General features: G+C 44.0%; 1 protein-coding gene across 14 annotated transcripts in view; it reads right to left on the reverse strand.

Annotated features, from left to right (window-relative positions):
* Positions 1–20,982, reverse strand: part of RASSF4 (Ras association domain family member 4) — a 683,776-nt gene that overhangs the window by 200,205 nt on the left and 462,589 nt on the right. For all 14 annotated transcript variants that reach the window (XM_073596936.1, XM_073596950.1, XM_073596935.1 and 11 more), the window contains one exon: positions 16,970–17,115. In XM_073596936.1, the coding sequence (XP_073453037.1) occupies positions 16,970–17,115 (146 nt within the window). The remainder of the gene's footprint in view (positions 1–16,969; positions 17,116–20,982) is intronic.

Consider the following 20,982-nt stretch of genomic DNA (forward strand, 5'->3'; position numbering starts at 1 on the left):
TTAAGTACATTTTCTTCTAATATTTTATTCTATTATTTAATGCTGTTTCTATAATAATTGTTGTTATATTGTATCTACAGCTCACTGATCAGATTCAATGTTCCATGAGCTGTAGATCTAAAAAAAATTTTCAGGGGTTCCCCGAGATCTCAAAAGTTTTGCCAAGTGTTCCTCCAAAGTAAAACGTTTGAGAAACCCTCTACAACAAGTTCAGTATATGGACCACTTATGTATTTATACTTGTTGATCATATCCCCCCTTAATCTCCTCTTTTCAACAGAGAATAAATTCAGTTCAGCTAATATTTTTCCTCATAGCTAAGCTCCTCCATGTCTCTTATCAGTTTGGTTGCCCTTCTCTGCACTTTCTCCAGTTCGCCAATATCCTTTTTGTGAACTGGTGCCCAAAACTGAACTGCTATACATATGGTACATTGCTTTTTAAGGATAAACAATGCCTTATTTTTGTTATATTGTCTTGCCAAAATCTACAGATAAAATAGTAACAAAAGAAAAACACTTTTTTCTTTATTGACCAGTTTTTGCTTAAAAAATGATATGACCGTAGATACAAAGTATACATTTTATTCTATAATTTGTTGAGTTTAAAATTACACAGAAGTTATGATTCTGGTACAAAGCATTGAAAAGTTATCTACAAATCAAGTAAAGGTTTCGAACAAAATAAATACAGATGAAAAAAAATGTAGGGCTTAAACAGAGACAAATTTTATAAAAAAGAAAATTGTATATGTCAGGTTGCTTCAACTGATATCATCTGCAGATTGAAGTTCCTCACTTTGATCTGCAGATTAATTAAATAGGGTAGATACAAAAGTAACAATTTTATTTACTGGAACCTCCCAGAGCATACTATATAACCCTGTCCACTCCATTAGACTCAAGCTTTTTAGCAAGCAATAAAAGTGAGGGGAAGAGCTTGTGTTCTGTACTGCAAAATAAGAAATTTACAGGTAGGTCAAAATTCCTATGTCTTAACCACTTCAGCCCCGTACCATTATGCTGCATAAGGACCAGAGAACTTTTTCCAATTTGGCACTGCATCGCTTTAAGTGCTAATTGCGCGGTCATGCAATGCTGTACCCAAACAAAATTTGCGTCCTTTTCTTCCCACAAATAGAGCTTTCTTTAGATGGTATTTGATCACCTCTGCCGTTTTTATTGTTTGCGCTATAAACGGAAAAAGACCGAAAATTTTGAAAAAAAAAGATATTTTCTACTTTTTGTTATAAAAAAAATCCAATAAACTCAATTTTAGTCATACATTTAGGCCAAAATGTATTCGGCCACATGTCTTTAGTAAAAAAAATGTCAATAAGCGTATATTTATTGGTTTGCACAATAAAACTACAACTATTTTTTTTATTTTATATTTTTTTTGTGTTTTTTTTTTTTTTTACACTGTTTTTGTAACTGTAACTTTTATAACGGTAACCGGTTCCAGGTTCGGGTCTCTCAAAATGCGATGGCATCTTGGGAGACCCTGTGAAAGTGTGCCTAGTCTGTGCAATGCTGTACCCTACGCTAATACTCAACTAGTGTATTGTAGCGTTCAAAACATTCACCAATGCAAAGACCAGGATTGTCAGGACAGGAGGGACAATAATAGTGGGTGTCACGCCTATATCCGCACTTGCTGCAGACACAACATCTTTTTTGGGGGGGGTTAGTTGGGTAGGGGTACTCGGGAGGACATAAAGAAAATGCCTCTCATGCAGCCGACTGCATTTGGTTGGGGATGTGAATGGGGGAAGTACGGGTGCTGCAGAAGTGGTGGGTTCCCAATTAGGATTGGCTAATGCAGCAGGAAGGGCACTATGGGCACCACGGGCCTGTGTTTGTCTTCTTGGTGGCAGCGGGACACTACTTGTGCTTGCCACCTCACCAGCTTGAACTGCACTTATGGGACTCGCCACGTCACCAAGTGTTACTGCAGTGCTGGTTTGACTACTACTGGGGTGTACTAGGCCACTGGTGCTTGCCAGTTCACCAAAACGCTACCAAAAAAAAACTGTTAGCGATCGCAGGGATCAGGCCTGACTCTGCGAACGCTGCAGTTATGCGTTTAGTGTTTTGTAAGTGACAGTGATCGATCGATACTGCACTTGGGTGGGCTGGGACGGGCCGGGCGGAGGGGCAAAACGCAGGTGCTAGCAGGTATCTGGGCTGTTCCCGCTAACACTGCGTTTTTGGGAACCCTAAACTGCTGGGGACGCTAGTATAGATCTGATCGGATCAGATATTGATCCGTTCAGATACTATACCACTAAGGGAGGTGTACGGTGCGTGCGTGGGTGTTGGCGCTACTGGCGCTAACCTGACGCTGCTTGGGGCTGGTGCTTGCCAGTTCACCAAAACGCTACCAAAAAAACTGTTAGTGATCGCAGGGATCAGGCCTGACTCTGTGAACGCTGCAGTTATGCGTTTAGTGTTTTGTAAGTGACAGTGATCGATCGATACTGCACTTGGGTGGGCCGGGTGGAGGGGCAAAACGCAGGTGCTAGCAGGTATCTGGGCTCATCCTGCTAACACTGCGTTTTTGGGAACCCTTAAACTGCTGGGGACGCTAGTATAGATCTGATCGGATCAGATATTGATCCGTTCAGACACTATACCACTAAGGGAGGCGTATGCTGCGTGCGTGGGTGTTAGTGGTACTGGCGCTAATCTGACGCTGCCTGGGGCGACGCATATCACTGCCGGGCGATCAGGGGGCTAAACCTTTATTAGGTAATAAATGGCGGGTGCCCTGACATTATAAAAAATAAACGAACTAACCAGCGTCACCCGTAACGGTTATACGGTGATCAGTGGTGAAAGGGTTAACTAGGGGGCAATCAAGGGGTTAAAACATTTATTAGATAGTATATGGGGGTCCCTGTCGCTATAAAACGCTGACGGCGAACCTAAATATTTACGTCCCTAACTAGCGTCACCAGCGACACTAATACAGCGATCAGAAAAATGATTGCTTAGCGACACTGGCGACAGGGGGTGATCAAGGGGTTAAAACTTTATTAGGGGGTGTTAGGGGGGTACCCTAGACCTAAAGGGGGCTAATACTAACTGCCCTAACACAGTAACTGTCACAAACTGACACCATGCAGTAATCAGGAAAAAAAAAAAAACTGCTTGGTGTCAGTGTGACAGGGAGGGGTGATTGGGGGGTGATCAGGGGTGTAAAGTGTGCCTGGCATGTTCTACTGTGTGTGTTTGTGCACTTACATTACAGTCTTCTCTCCTCGGCGCCGGAACGGAAACTGCCGAGCCGAGGAGAGATGACATCACATCCTCAGCCTGTGTCTACTACACACAGGCAGGGGAGGATTCTCATTGGCTGGGAGCGATCGCGAGAGCGGGGCCACGATCTGATGGCCTCCCCCTCATCTCTGATCGCTGCCAGACCAACGGCGACCGCCTCAGGCACCGGGGGGGTCCGATCGGACCCCCCGCCCGCGGGAAGGCAATCACGTACCAGGTACGTGATTTTCCCTGCCCGTGCCATTCTGCTGACGTACATCAGTGTGAGGCGGTTGTCAAGTGGTTAATCATGCAGAACTTGTATTCTTAGACAATGGAATGAGTACTGCCAACAGGGCCTCAAGAAAAGAAGGGATGAAGAACCCTGAACAAAAAAAACCCTCGAATGACAGCTTGAAGCACCTTGATTGATGCCTGAACATCCCCTTTGTAAAACCTTGAAAACATGTTAATAAAGGACCAAGAAGTGCCTGTGCAAATCTGGGAAGCAGATGCTTGATGCTGGGGGTGGGTGAAGCTTCAAATACAACAGGAAATTGAGGATTTGTTAAACAGAATTGCAACAGAACAAGTAGCTTTTCATGGCAGATGGGTCAGCTTGCTTATCTTGGTTCTTTATATGTCATTGTGGAGCGGAGTGTGAATTTGTGTTTCAGTGTTGGTCAGTTGGCAGTAAGATATCTGGAAACCAGTCTACTAGCTGTACCATTTCACGAGAATTGTCAAAGGGGGTCTGGAAAGTAACACAGAGAGGACAGCTAATATTGTTACTTGACATAGACCACATGCAAATAAAATGATTGTGTGGCAAATTGTTTTTAAGGCACAGTTGGAGGCTCCAATACAGTGAACATAAAGTAACTGCAAAGGTTACATTTAAATAACTAAAAATACAACTAAACCCCCCCCCCCCCAAAAAAAACAAAAAAACAATAGGTTTATACTTACCTGCTTTGTTCAATTGTTTTTTGCATAGAGCAGCCTTGATCCTACTCTTCCTGGTCCACTGCTGGTGCTCCTGGCTCCTCCTCTTCTTGGTGTACCCCCATAGGAAGCTGCTCTATCCTGAGCCACGGTGCCTGTAGTCACTGACAGTGAGGCTCGGCCCCACCCCACAGGTTGTGACTGCTAGCAGCAGGAGATAATGGCTCCCGCTGCTGTCTCTGAGTCAGTGAGAACATTGGGAGAGACGGCAACCCTGCTACTCTTGGGCACAGCGCTGGATTGAGGTTGTGCTCAGATAAGTATTGGGGGGGGGGGGGGGGGTGCAAAACATTAAAGGTTTTTTACCTTATTACAGAGAATGCACTGAGGTAATAAACCTTTAGCCTTTTCAACCACTTTAAATGCTATATTGAACGTGTTGCAATAATGTTTTAAAATATAATAATAAATAAAAGTTCAATAAAGCATCCAAAAGATTTGTCTTAATCTTTCCTGTAAATATCATGTCATGGAAAAATTGGAAGGAGTGCACGAGGGATTGTATGGGCAAGGGATGGTACCAAGTACGAAATTATATCATACTTTCGTACTTTGTACCATCCCTTGCCCATACAATCCCTGGGGCACTCCTTTCAATTTTTCTTCTACAATTTGGGATGTGGCTTGGGTTTTCAGTTTTCAGACCTTTAGGTAGCTTTGATAAATACTAGAGGGATTGATCGGAGGGATTATAACGGTGCCAGGGAACAATATAGGAATAGAATATTGAGAATAAAATTGCAAAATTACTTTATTATACAAATATTCAACACATACAAAATACCATGTAGATAAAATTTTAGATACAGTTTACATCAAATGTACAACATCAAGTACAGTGAAATGGGCCAGGTGGAAACGGCCTTCAAGAAAAGAGCTCAGTTCCTACATGTTTCGCCAAAGCATTGGCTTCATCAGGGAATAATATGAGCCTGTTGTAATGATGAAGATCTATGTACAGAGATACAAAAAATCAAGTAAGCAATTGAACGCAGAAAAACAATATAGGGCAAACATATAGTAAAGGTTGGGATAAGTGGCTGGACTGTGTCCCAGGAGGGGGCAACCTAACAAGACCTCCACGCACACAGGGACGTACCTGGAAACCGACCACCCAGGGCGGGCCCGGCAAGGAACCCCCCAGCTGGAGGCAGATCCGGCCGCACCGTATCTATGACTGCAGGGGGCTTACGAATGACCTGGCAATCGAATATAATATAGATGGTCAGAAAACGGGAAGAGCTAATAAATATATGTGTCACGCACAATATTGTTGGAGATGGTGGAATAATACCACATCAAAAATAGATAGGGCATCAAGGCCTCAAAAACTTACATTTAAAAACAAATATGTAGCAAAAGGGGGGGAACGCCTGGAGAATGTAAAAAGATGAGGGTTGTAGGTGTATATCTAAGAAAAATATAGTAGAGAGTTATTAGACGGATATTATATGCTCATTGATAAGAGCAAAGCTAGTATTTAGGATATAATTAGTAATTGCATGAAGGCTTACCTAGAAGATTGTAGAAGTTAGTGTGGATGTCAGAGACAATTGCTCTTTCCACAATTCAAGGATACACATTGGAAAAGTGGGTGGCAAAGAGATGTTGCATCCTGAGATAAAATAGATGAAGACTGAATTAAGGAGGGGGAGAGAGAGTATACCTAAATATTCCAAAGGATGAGAAGTATTTTGAGCATACCTAACAACCGTGGCAGAGTTAGCAGCAGGCGTTCCTCGTGTCCGGATGTTAATGTGGACGGGCCGGCTTAAGTAAGCCCCCCACACCTGATCGAATCAGCCGGTCAGGTGTGCGGACGCAAAAATGTGGTGTCAGCGCATGCGTCCGCGGCGAGACCATCGCAGCCTACAAGGTCCAAGGTGCACCGGATCACCTGACCTCCCGCAGGCAGCCTATAGGAGAGTGGAGATCTCTGTCAGTGGGAATCTGACAGCTAAGCCACCTAACCAGGCCCAGATGGAATGCGAGGGGCCGTGTGACACGAGCGATGCACGGGCGCCAGTGGGCAGACAATGAATTGTACTGCCCTGGGCGTCCAGTCAACAACAGTGCATGCCCGACCACCCCAAGCAGCGGGTCCAATGTCAAACCAAACCGTGGGAGGAGAGGCAGGCAAGCACAGCCAAGATAGCGAGGGGGGAGGGAAAGGATACCCCCCGATGGGAAAGAAACTTGGGAAGGTATGCAAACCCTGAGGGGATCCCCCCACACACACATAGTCACATTCCCGTGGGAAGGGGGGTGAGTGGTAGAGGGGATGCCCCCGGAGAGCCAGCCCACGTAGTCCAGCCACCTAGACCAACAGATACATAGAGAATATTAGAGTGCCAGTAGAGACACAAACAGTCAGACAAAAGAAAAAGCACAATTAGATAAAAAGGAATGTATACTGATGTAGAACTAAAAAAAGACTTCAATGATAGTGGATTAGGTAACATCATGTCATAAATGAGTTATACACATACATTGATGAAAAAGCATAGAATAGCACAGCATTTTCCTTCTCCAATAACAAACATATTAAAACTGTATATGTAAAAATGGGAAATAGCTGACCATGGCAGGGAGAACGAAAGGAAAGGGAATGGAAAAAGGAAGAGAAGAGGACGCAATGGAGGGGGGGGGGAGAGGGGGAGGGGGGGGACAAGGGGGAAGGGACAAAAGGGAAGAGGGAGGGGGGAGGGGAAAGGGGAAAGGAGGAATGGGGCAATAATAGGGAAGGTGAGGAAGGGAAGGGGAAAGGAAGCCAGGGAAAAGAGAGAAAAAGAAAAAGAAAAAGGTATGGGAGGGAGAGAAAGGGCATCCAGGGTATAGAAAACACTATCATTGACGTTGATTGGGAAAATTAGGGGTAAATACATTAGGCAGCTAAGGTACACAGCTACATAAACTAGGAATATGCAAATAAAAAAAATATTTTACAACACAGAGTACAGCAGCTTATAGGAAGGGTTTAAAGCTGATATGTTCATTAAGCCCAGGAATTTTTGTGGCCTGTAAGGTGTGGATCCATTTGGTTTCCAACTGTAAAAATTTATTATCAATGCTCCCATCTCTGACATGTGAAGGAACATGCTCTAGTGCGGAGAATTTGATAACATAAGGGTCAAAGTTATGTTGGGTAGCAATGTGTCGGTTGATGGCTGTGGTGGTAATATTTTTAAATAGAGGTTTGATGTGGTCCCTGATGCGAACCTGGAAGGGCCGCTTGGTTTTTCCGATGTAGTATGATCCACATCGGCATAAAGCCAAGTATACCACTCCCACAGTAGCACAGGTGACACGATATCTAATGGTATGAGTGAGTCCGTTGGGAAGGACGAGTACCTTAGAGTTTGTGACAAAGTCACAAACATCGCATTTTCCGCACTGGTAGGTTCCAGTAGGACCAGAGACCGAGTGAATATCCACCGAGTGGTGGCTTTTAATAAGTCGGTCTCTAAGAGAAGGAGATCTATGATAGGTGATGTCAGGGTGGGATTTGACATATTTTGCAATAGTAGTGTCCATAGTTAATAAGGGCCAGAATTGGTTTAAAATATGCCTTAATTGAGCATGTTGTTTGGAGTATTGAGTGATTAGCCGTACCGGCTGTTGAGTCTTTGGTGGTTTACTAGAGAAGACTAAGTCCTTCCTATCAAACCTCTTGGCCTTATTGAAAGCTTTTTTTAAAAGGGAGTGGCTATATCCTCTGTCTCTAAGTCTGCGGTACAGTTCCTGTGATCCTTGATAGAAGTCAGTTTCGAGAGTGCAGTTTCTTTTGAGTCTAAGATACTGGCTGAAGGAAATACTCTTGAGGAGAGGCTTTGGGTGGGCACTGCTGGCATGCAAGATGGTATTGCCCGAAGAGGGCTTGCGGTAAAGGGCAGTGTGAATCATACCATTCGTATGCAGATCAATTTGGAGATCCAGGAAGTGGATCCGAGATTGACTACATTCCATGGTGAATTTGAGATTGTATGAGTTCTTGGTTAAATAGTCCATAAAAAGCAGTAGTTCTTCTCTAGTACCTATCCAGAACAGTAGTACATCATCAATGTACCTGTACCAAGATGAGACCTTGGACAGGAAGGGGAGAGAGTTGGACGAGCCAAAGAGTTCTCTCTCCCACCCCCCCAGGTACAGATTGGCGTAGGAGGGGGCGCACTTGGTCCCCATAGCTATGCCCTGTACCTGGAGGTAGTGGGAGGAGCCAAACATAAAATAGTTGCGTGCCAGTATGAACTTGAGAAGTTCAAGAACAAAATCTCCATATGCATCATAATTGGAACCCCTCTCTCGAAGGTATTTCTCAATGACCTGAATGCCTCTATCATGTGGAATGATATTGTAAAGACTTTCAACATCTAAGGCGACTAGCCAGGCATTTTTTGGTAGATGTTTGCCATCGAGGATACGGAGAAGATGAATGAATTCTTTTACATAAGAGGGCAAAGAAGTGACGTGAGGAGCTAAGTACTTGTCAACCAATGCATTAGCGTGTTCCATCAGGCATTGCCGCCCCAAAACTATCGGGTGGCCTGGTGGATGGGTCATTGACTTGTGAAGCTTGGGTAGGGAATAAAAGGTGCTAGCACTTCCACGGTTTATCACGACCTCATTCAGGAACAACTCGCTAAGAAAAGAAAGAGCGAATTAACCGTCACTTCCTCAGAATCACTCAATCGCACTTTCGGGCCCACCCTACCTTTTCACCCTTCCACGGCCCGCTCTAAGGCCACTCACGTTTCCACTCCTTTCACTAGAGCACAACCCAAGACATCGCCATACCGAAATCATCCAATAGCAATGCACCGACCTCTACCACTTTGGCACCGTCTCACTCCCAGACGCACACGGTCACCAGAAGGGAAAGTGAACCTACGATTACTTCAATGTTTCCAGTCAGCACTCAATCCTTAGATCCAAAAATCGCACCAATTTTTTTAGTTCAGGCTCAGGACTCTCCTCAGAGTCCGATTCCCAATTTGCAAACCCCAGCGACCAACGAGGATCATCTACCTCTGATGTAATTAATTTGTCATCTATACCACTAAGTCATGACCAAATCCGTGTGTTACAACTCGGTCTCACATTCTGTCCGTCTAATGATTTTGACAAATTCTCTTTTATCAAAGATATCCATCTCTTTGCACGAAAATTGCTTTTCAAGGTAATTTATGACAAATCTTCCTCTCATGTCACTTCTCCTGAATCCATTCCTCCTACCTTGGCTGAAATTCAGGCTTTGGAAGAGTTGATGTCGTTGTGGGAGGAGGGCGACATTGATGGTGACGAGTTCCCTGAGCCCTTCGATAAAGGCATTGTCGCCCTTGGTGTCTCCTCCCCCCCCACCTCTTTCAAGCCCAAATCACGTAATTTCCCCAACTTATCCACGAACCCCAACCTCTGGGCTTTCGTGCAACAAATTACTACCGCCATCGAAGGTATGGAGTCTACCTCCCCTTTTCCATCCAATTTATCCCCAGCTCTTACAAAAGCGTTAAAATCCCTCCAGAATCATCCTGAGCTGGTCATTAAGTCTGCCGACAAGGGCGGCAACGTTGTAGTTATGGACGTTCCCTTTTATGAACATATGTGTCGCGATATTCTTAATAATCGCGACTGGCATAGACCAATATCTAAGTCCCTTATAGATCACTTTACCTTGGAATATAACCAGTTGATTTTTTCAGCCTACCAAAAGGGAACGATCGATTGCAACACGTGGAATTTCTTGAACGTCAGGGAACCTAAAACTCCCACCTTTTATTCCCTACCCAAGCTTCACAAGTCAATGACCCATCCACCAGGCCGCCCGATAGTTTCGGGACGGCAATGCCTGACGGAACACGCTAGTGCATTGGTTGACAAGTACTTAGCTCCTCACGTCACTTCTTTGCCCTCTTATGTAAAAGACACCATTCATCTTCTCCGTATCCTCGATGGCAAACATCTACCAAAAAATGCCTGGCTAGTCGCCTTAGATGTTGAAAGTCTTTACAATATCATTCCACATGATAGAGGCATTCAGGTCATTGAGAAACACCTTCGAGAGAGGGGTTCCAATTATGATGCATATGGAGATTTTGTTCTTGAACTTCTCAAGTTCATACTGACACGCAACTATTTTATGTTTGGCTCCTCCCACTACCTCCAGGTACAGGGCGTAGCTATGGGAACCAAGTGCGCCCCCTCCTATGCCAATCTGTACCTGGGGGGTGGGAGAGAGAACTCTTTGGCTCGTCCAACTCTCTCCCCTTCCTGTCCAAGGTCTCATCTTGGTACAGGTACATTGATGATGTACTACCGTTCTGGATAGGTACTAGAGAAGAACTACTGCTTTTTATGGACTATTTAACCAAGAACTCATACAATCTCAAATTCACCATGGAAAGTAGTCAATCTCGGATCCACTTCCTGGATCTCCAAATTGATCTGCATACGAATGGTATGATTCACACTGCCCTTTACCGCAAGCCCTCTTCGGGCAATACCATCTTGCATGCCAGCAGTGCCCACCCAAAGCCTCTCCTCAAGAGTATTCCCTTCAGCCAGTATCTTAGACTCAAAAGAAACTGCACTCTCGAAACTGACTTCTATCAAGGATCACAGGAACTGTACCGCAGACTTAGAGACAGAGGATATAGCCACTCCCTTTTAAAAAAAGCTTTCAATAAGGCCAAGAGGTTTGATAGGAAGGACTTAGTCTTCTCTAGTAAACCACCAGAGACTCAGCAGCCGGTACGGCTAATCACTCAATACTCCAAACAACATGCTCAATTAAGGCATATTTTAAACCAATTCTGGCCCTTATTAACTGCGGACTCTACTATTGCAAAATATGTCAAATCCCACCCTGACATCACCTATCGTAGATCTCCTTCACTTAGAGACTGACTTATTAAAAGCCACCACTCGGTGGATATTCACTCGGTCTCTGGTCCTAGTGCGGAAAATGCAATGTTTGTGACTTTGTCACAAACTCTAAGGTACTCGTCCTTCTCAATGGACTCACTCATATCATTAGATATCGTGTCACCTGCGCTACTGTGGGAGTGGTATACTTGGCTTTATGCCGATGTGGATCATACTACATCGGAAAAACCAAGCGGCCCTTCCAGGTTCGCATCAGGGACCACATCAAACCTCTATTAAAAAATATTACCACCACAGCCATCAACCGACACATTGCTACCCAACATAACTTTGACCCTTATGTTATCAAATTCTCCGCACTCGAGCATGTTCCTTCACATGTCAGAGGTGGGAGCATTGATAATAAATTATTACAGTTGGAAACCAAATGGATCCACACCTTACAGGCCACAAAAATTCCTGGGCTTACTGAACATTTCAGCTTTAAACCCTTCCTATAAGCTGCTGTACTCTGTGTTGTAAAATAATTTTTTTATTTGCATATTCCTAGTTTATGTAGCTGTGTACCTTAGCTGCCTAATGTACTTACCCCTAATTTTCCCAATCAACGTCAATGATAGTGTTTTCTATCCCCTGGACGCCCTTTCTCTCCCTCCCATACCTTTTTCTTTTTCTCTCTTTTCCCTGGCTTCCTTTCCCCTTCCTTTCCTCACCTTCCCTATTATTGCCCCATTCCTCCTTTCCCCTCCCCCCTCCCTCTTCCCTTTTGTCCCTTCCCCCTTGTTCCCCCCCCTTCCCCCTCTCCCCCCCCCCCCCATTGCATCCTCTTCTCTTCCTTTTTCCATTCCCTTTCCTTTCGTTCTCCCTGCCATGGTCGGCTATTTCCCATTTTTACATATACAGTTTTAATATGTTTGTTATTGGAGAAGGAAAATGCTGTGCTATTCTATGCTTGTAACAAATTTTTCATCAATGTATGTGTATAACTCATTTATTACATGATGTTACCTAATCCACTATCATTGATTTCTTTTTTTAGTTCTACATCAGTATACATTCCTTTTTATCTAATTGTGCTTTTTCTTTTGTCTGACAGTTTGTGTCTCTACTGGCACTCTAATATTCTCTATGTATCTGTTGGTCTAGGTGGCTGGACTACGTGGGCTGGCTCTCCGGGGGCGTCCCCTCTACCACTCTCCCCCCTTCCCACAGGGATGTAACTATGTGTGTGTGGGGGGGATCCCCTCGGGGTTTGCATACCTCCCCACGTTTCTTTCCCATAGGGGGGTATCCTTTCCCTCCCCCCTCGCTATCTTGGCTGTGCTTGCCTGCCTCTCCTCCCACGGTTTGGTTTGACATTGGACCCGCTGCTTGGGGTGGTCGGGCATGCACTGTTGTTGACTGTATGGACGCCCAGGGCAGTACAATTCATTGTCTGCCCACTGGCGCCCGTGCATTGCTCGTGTCACACGGCCCCTCGCATTCCATCTGGGCCTGGTTAGGTAGCTTAGCTGTCAGATTCCCACTGACAGCGATCTCCACTCTCCTATAGGCTGCCGGCGGGAGGTCAGGTGATCCGAGCGCACGCTCGCGGTGCACCTTGGACCTTGTAGGCTGCGATGGTCTCGCCGCGGGCGCATGTGCTGACACCACATTTTTGCGTCCGCACACCTGACCGGCTGATTCGATCAGGTGTGGGGGGCTTACTTAAGCCGGCCTGTCCACATTAACATCCGGACACGAGGAACGCCTGTTGCTAACTCTACCACGGTTGTTAGGTATGCTCAAAATACTTCTCATCCTTTGGTATATTTAGGTATACTCTCTCTCCCCCTCCTTAATTCAGTCTTCATCTATTTTATCTCAGGATGCAACATCTCTTTGCCACCCACTTTTCCAATGTGTATCCTTGAATTGTGGAATGAGCAATTGTCTCTGACATCCACACTAACTTCTACAATCTTCTAGGTAGGTAAGCCTTCATGCAATTACTAATTATATCCTAAATACTAGCTTTGCTCTTATCAATGAGCATATAATATCCGTCTAATAACTCTCTACTATATTTTTCTTAGGCATACACCTACAACCCTCATCTTTTTACATTCTCCAGGCGTTCCCCCCCTTTTGCTACATATTTGTTTTTAAATGTAAGTTTTTGAGGCCTTGATGCCCTATCTATTTTTGATGTGGTATTATTCCACCCATCTCCAACAATATTGTGCGTGACACATATATCTTATAGCTCTTCCCGTTTTCTGACCATCTATATTATATTTGATTGCCAGGTCATTCGTAAGCCCCCTGCAGTCATAGATACGGTGCGGCCGGATCTGCCTCCAGCTGGGGGGTTCCTTGCCGGGCCCGCCCTGGGTGGTCGGTTTCCAGGTACGTCCCTGTGTGCGTGGAGGTTTTGTTAGGTTGCCCCCTCCTGGGACACAGTCCAGCCACTTATCCCAACCTTTACTATATGTTTGCCCTATATTGTTTTTCTGTGTTCAATTGCTTACTTGATTTTTTGTATCTCTGTACATAGATCTTCATCATTACAACAGGCTTATATTATTTCCTGATCAAGCCAATGCTTTGGCGAAACATGTAGGAACAGAGCTCTTTTCTTGAAGGCCGTTTCCACCTGGCCCATTTCACTGTACTTGATGTTGTACATTTGATGTAAACTGTATCTAAAATTTTATCTACATGGTATTTTGTATGTGTTGAATATTTGTATAATAAAGTAATTTTGCAATTTTATTCTCAATATTCTATTCCTATATTGTTCCCTGGCACCGTTATAATCCCTCCGATCAATCCCTCTAGTATTTATCAAAAAATGTTTGGGATGAGGTGCTGTATCTTATAACTTACCTTCACTTTAGGTAGCTTTAATTACTTTTTTTCTCCTAAATATCATGTCATTGGTGTTTTTGGATTGCTTTTTATATCACGGTTGTCAATTTTGGTTGGTGGTGCCCCTACTGGCACTCCATTGTGTATCTTCCAGATCGTGCATGAGGGAATCTTCAAAAAGATAGCCATCACAAATTCTTACAAAATTATGAAGCACACATGCTGCAGATATTTCATTCTCAAGTTTTAAATTCATAGGTGTATGTAGCAAACGCCACTTGTTCGCTAAAATGCCAAATGAACATTCTACCACTCGTCTTGACCTCGTTAACTGGTAATTGAAGATTCGCTTCTCTTCTCTCAGACACCTACTAGAATAAGGCCTTAATAGATGCTCACTGAGAGCAAAGGCCTCATCCCCAACATACACAAATGGCTTTGGCGGCCCATTTGTTCCTGGCAACGGAGAGTCCTGTGGCAGGTCAAGGCCATTTTCCCTCAACATTCTTCCAAAAGATGATCTTTGGAAAATACTGGAGTCTGAGCTGCTGCCATACGATCCTAAGTCTATATAGCTAAAACAATAATTGGCATCAATCACTGCTAGTAATACAAAAGAAAAATATTTTTTATAGTTAAAGTATTTTGTTCCACTGCCGATGGGCATCACTACACTCATATGTTTTCCGTCAATTGCCCCGACACAATTCGGGTAATTGCACAAGTCCCAGAAAACTTTCGATATCTTGCACCAATCTTCACGAGTGGGCTTCTTCAGGACCAAGTCCCTAAGGACATTCTAGATGTCTCTGCAGGTAGCATGGACAATATTGCTGACAGTAGTTTTGCCAACCAAAAATTCAAAATGCAAACTTGCAAAGTTGCCAGATACCTAAAATTGAACAGTAAATACAGTTTATTAGAATGATACATATTAACAATAAGCTACTTCTATATTAGATCAAAAAATGAGCTTGGAAGGAGGTGCCTGAGGAAGTGAAGGAAGAAGAGGAGCAGGAGAAAGACACTGGTGATGTAGAGGGAAAATTAATATTGGAAAAACAATCTTACCCAAAATAACATGTTAGTATTTATTATTTCACTTCATGTAAAGAGGATAAAAGAATGATGTGGATATCCAAATGCCACATATGAGGTAAGAAGAAGAAAAAGTAGGTATGAAAAGTTACCTCAATGTTATAATGAGTCTTTCAACAGTTGGAATACCCTTTGGAAACTGGTGTTTTGTCGTTTAGATGGCTAGAGAGCAAAGCCAACAATTCATCAAAACTGTAAATAGAAAATGATTGGCTATTATTACATTGTCCATGTAAAAATCAAACATTTAAAAATCTAGTTCCATTTTTTTAACAATTTGATCAGGTTAGAGTTAACACATCTAGCTATTCAAAGCTAAAAATTAGATAAAGAGTCATACTGACCAGGCATATAAATGTTTTAATAAATATATCTTGGAGCATTTGCAAGTTGACATAAAAAAATGTTCTCACCTTCTAATTGACATCCGTGTGTAGTTGTAGGAGCACGGAGGTCGTTGTAAAGGACCCCAAACTGACCTCTCCCTTCCCTTTGGGCGATGATGGGATGGATCAAAAATCTATGCCTTCTCCTCCTCCGGTTATCCTCTTCTTCTTCATCTATTAATGCTGCTACAGCAGCCATAATGACTGCTGACCCAACATATTGCATAGCCAACATGTTTGCTAACCAACATACAGCAGGTGACAACGAAAGAGGAAGGGAAAATAACTAAGCAGCATAAGGAATTACATCACTATGTCTAAATCACAGAACATCAAAGTCGCACAAAGTCGTTCTTAAAGTCGCATCAAATCGAAACACAAATCGCATAGCAAAGTCGCAGTGTAAATCGCACGACTTTGGGGACACAGTAGTGGAAACATAGCCTTAATCCACTTCATTAATAGGGGTATTTAAAGAATATCTAATTACTAACTGAAAGATATTTACCTCAATAAAGCATTGTGTATCACAAAAAATTGCCTTTTTTGTTGCATCTCAGCACTTCTTATCTCCTGCAGCCTCTTTGCAACCACTTAAATGCATGCTCTCTACTAATTGCTGCATGTCATTTCTCATGACAGGTTTCCTGCAGCTGACAACAGTGGAACATGCATGTGCAATGTGCTATGCCATGGATGTTTGTAGCATGTATCAGGATAGTGTGTGACAGAGGGACAATGAACGAGAACAATTGGGAAACAGGGACAGAGCATTAAAGTGGAAGTTTAGGGTTATATGCTGCTACCTTCAGATGATTGGACACTAGCAAAAACTTTCAATATATTCACAGTATATGGGATATACCCAAGCAATAAACAACAACAGAGCAGCTTGGGCCAGTAGGTCTGATCTGTTTGGAAGAGGCCAAGACTCCTCCATCAGATGTCTAATGCCCCATACACACGGTCGGATTTTCCGATGGAAAATGTGTGATAGGACCTTGTTGTCGGAAATTCCGACCGTGTGCAGGCTCCATCACACATTTTCCATCGGATTTTCCGCCACACAAAGTTTGAGAGCAGGATATAAAATTTTCCGACAACAAAATCCGTTGTCGGAAATTCCGATCGTGTGTACACAAATCCGACGGACAAAGTGCCACACATGCTCAGAATAAATAAAGAGATGAAAGCTATTGGCCACTGCCCTGTTTATAGTCCCGACGTACGTGTTTTACGTCACCGCGTTTAGAACGATTGGATTTTCTGACAACTTTGTGTGACCGTGTGTATGCAAGACAAGTTTGAGCCAACATTCGTCGGAAAAAATCCTAGGATTTTGTTGTCGGAATGTCCGAACAAAGTCCGACTGCGTGTATGGGGCATTAGTCTGCGTACCATGTTCTTTTGATCCAATGAGGTTTCTTACTACTAAGTTTCTGGTTAATTAATTATGATTTTGTAAATTATTTTTTTCTAAGCGTTTACCTGTGTTTTCCTTGTGATGCCCTGCTCCAGGCCTCTGAAGAGCTAAAACATATCCTCTCATTGACATCTTGCACCTGTAGTCTTATTGGGCGCCGCAAACCCCAAGATATATTCAGAAGACCTTCCACCACAAGTTCTCCACCCTCCTGACAGGACACAAAGTAAGGATTATAAACATTTGTGGATAAAATGCACAAGTATAAAAAAATAACAAGACAATGCATGGATTTATTAGCGGGCCCAATGCATTTGTAAATATTTGCTTAACATCTGATATATTTATTTCTAACATTATATTTAATTAAAAATACATTATGCTTATTATTTGTACCCAAAGAGTAACTTAACTTTTGTTGTGAAAAAACAATTCCCTCGGTAATCAATGTACATTGCAAGCATTTTAACAAACTTTGTTGCAGATTCCTACCTGTTTCAGCTCAGAAGAAAGAGATTTTTGTTTAGCGTGAATCTAAATGGGAGTGACTTTTTTCATTAATAATTAGCTGATGCAGTTGCAGTGCTCTAATGTGGAAAGTTGACTGGTCAGCATCAGTTTTAAAGTGATTAACACTTTGGGAGTATCTCACTATAAAGAAGGATGTCTAAATCACAGAAGCAGGAAATTACATTACTGGGGGCATTCTGTAAACCAGCTGTGCACAGAACTCCTCCAGGTTGCCACAATGCATTGCGTTTAACAGAAAATTAGAGCGCTGCAGATTGAATAGGAAAGGCAATTTTTTAATTACAATATGGCTTGTTTTGGAATTGAATATGCTATATCAGAGGTATTGAATTTAATTTTACGGAGGTCCAATCAGCCAAATTTTCTGCCAGCGGGGGCTTGAATCGCACGTTTGTGCAAAGACTCCTTCACATTACCCACCCCCCCTCACATCACAAATCCCCCCCCCCCACACACATACACACAGTAGTTTGCTCTGCCCCTTGACATCATCTGCCCCCCACAGCACTGCCCCCCTTCACATCACCTACCCAACCCCCCTCCACATCCCCCCTCCCCCCCACAGCACTGCCCTCACCCCCTCCACATCACCCCCCCCCCCACAGCACTGCCCCTCTTCCCTTTGCCCCCCCCCACATCACCAGCCCCTTCACATCAACCCCCTCACACACATCACTGCCCCTTCACATTACTCCTCCCCACAGTACTGCCCCTTTACATCACATTCCCCTCCTTACATCACCCTTACATCACAAATCCCCAGTTCCCCCGTAATGTGCTCTGCCCTCTTCACTCTCCTACAGCCCTGCCCCCTCTCAAATCACAACCCTGCCTCTTCACAGTCCCCCCACAGCACTACCTACCTTCACAGCCCCCACAGCACTAACCCCCCTCCCCTACCCCCTCCCCCATTACCCCCCACAGTAGTGTACTCTGCCCTCTGAATATCCAGCCAGTCTCCCCCCTCCAGCACTGCCTCCTGTCACATCACCCCCCCTCCCCTCCTATAGTGTGCTCTGCCCTTCACTCTCCTACCTTAGATCGAGCAGAAGTAGGGGTACACCATGATAATATCCTGGGTGCGGGAGGCATAGTTCTGCATTGGGGGCGGGTAATCAGCTGAGTGCTGGTATTAAGCGGACTTCGGGAGACACGGATCTGCATGGAATGAAAACGGACAGCAAGTATTAACCAGCAAGTGATTGGTGGCTAGGACCGCCCTGCATCCTAGCCACCAATCACTTGCTGGTTAATGTGAAAAGCAGCCGGCAGCTCTCGTTCTCGTCCAATGCAGAGCCGTGCCTCCCGAAATCCACATGCGATGTCTGAGCAATGCGAGTTCAGCCATACAGTTGTATGGCTGAACTCACATTGGATTTGCACAGAAAAAGGTGCAGGGACTTGTTTTTCTCCACACTAGAATCGGATTGCATGGTTGTTCTCACCTATGCAATCCGATTCTTGTGCGAGTTCATAGTTCGCACTGTGATCTGTGAACCTATTTGGGGGTGTCATCAACAATGTATTGACACTGCATGACACCCGCGGGTGTCAATGTATTGACACCCGCAGCGGTTCGCAGAAGGCAGTGTGAACTGCCTGCGGGGGAGGAGCGATGCGGGAACCTCGCTAGTTCCCGCATCGCACTAGTCTGAACCTAGGCTAAGAGCTGGTGAAAATTATAATTTGATCCCCTGCAGATTTTGTAAGTTTGCCCACTTACAAAGAAATGAAGGGTCTATAATTGTTATGTGTATTTTAAATAGAACACTGAAGATGGGTCGTGGATGGGTCTTTCAGCATGACAATGACCCAAAACATACCACCAAGGCAACAAAGGAATGGCTCAAGAAGCACATTAGAGTCATGGCCTAGCCAGTCTCCAGACCTTAATCCTATAGAAAATTTATGGAGCTGAAACTTCAAGTTGCCAAGCGACTATTCACTGAACTGCAACTCAATTTATAACATTTGTATCATGTGTTTTCTCTGGATTTCTGCTTGATATTCTGTCTCTATCATTTAAAATACACCTATGATAAAAATTTTAGACCCTTCATTTCTTTCTAAGTGAGCAAACTTACAAAATTGGCATTGGATCAAATGATTAATTTCCCCACTGTACACACACACACACACACACACACACACACACACACACACACACACACACACACACACATATATAGAGAGAGAATTCCTGAGAGAAGTTAATATTGTGGTAAAGGATAACCCCAAATATTGATGTGTAAAGCTAAGCCAATTCCTCTTTTCACTGTAGAGAAGGATGCTACTAGCACTGGCTGATTCCTGCTCCTCTCTCAGGAGCTATATCCTAAGAAATGCAGTCAAGGAGAAATCAGTCATGACCCCCAACTCCCTATAAGATGCCCTTTCAGCTGGGGAGTGGGCGTCCACCCCGTGTCCGGATCAGCCCAGAGACAGAGGAGAGGGGGTGGGGGTCACGCTCTCATGCGAGCTGCTTCAGGTACCACCTGCACTGCGGTAAATAGGGAGAGCCCAACAGTGCCCTGTTACATTAAGCCCAACACCCCAGGTGACAGATTAAAGGCTAGGTGAAAACCTAGGAGCAAACACAAGTGAAAGCAAGCAGGTACAGCAACCTCCAGCTTACCTGTGTCCTGCTGGTGCCAAGGGTGCCTGTATCAGCCTTAGCTGTAGTGTACATTGCAAAATTCAAAATTAGCTCCTCCACCTTTAGCATCCTGACAGCCAATGCTGGAGGGAACCACCAATAAGGCACCAGCCAGCCCTTCCCCATCTCTTGCACCAAAAATTAGGCTTGGAACCAGAGCCTCTGGCACCTGGAAATGATTTCACCCCACCCAGGATTAATGCCTCTAAATCATCTGGTCAAATAGGAAGGCCAAATATCAACGCAACTACTGTATCTCACAAAAGTGAGTACACCCCACATTTTTGTAAATATTTTATTATATCTTTTCATGTGGCAACACTAAAGAAATTACACTTTGCTACAATGTAAAGTAGTGAGTGTACAGCTTGTCATAAAAGTGTATATTTGCTGTCCCCTCAAAATAACTCAACACAATTAATGTGTGGACTGGGAACCCATGCTGCCCATGTTAGTCCCTGTCAAAGTGGTGTATCCCTTACAGACATGGACTTTCCCAGGCACAGAAGGAGAAAGGGAACCAAGCCACCTCCTTTCCGTACTGCAGAGGGGTCTTTGAGTGCAATCTCACAGAAAATCCTACTAGCTGCTCCCAGTTAAGCCAGGTAGGTAAAGTAGTGGGTGGAAGAAACAGAGGCCTCCCTCACCCAGGTTCCACGTGATGCATCTCCTCTGTCCAGAGGAAACACAAACTGACCAGTTCAGCAGAAAGACTTCCTTTTAAAGTGTATTTGGTGATGCGTTTCATGTTGGAGGAGGTGCCTATATCTCATTGGCTGTCCTGGAAGACAATTTGAGAAAGATTTGTATCTGTGAATATTTAAAATATAGGCCTTTTTTTACATAGTTTTTTGTGTAGATGTACCTTAAGTAAGTGCCATGGACACTTAG

Source organism: Aquarana catesbeiana, linkage group LG08 (assembly GCF_042186555.1).
Source record: "Aquarana catesbeiana isolate 2022-GZ linkage group LG08, ASM4218655v1, whole genome shotgun sequence".
In the NCBI taxonomy this organism is placed as follows: Eukaryota; Metazoa; Chordata; class Amphibia; order Anura; family Ranidae; genus Aquarana; species Aquarana catesbeiana.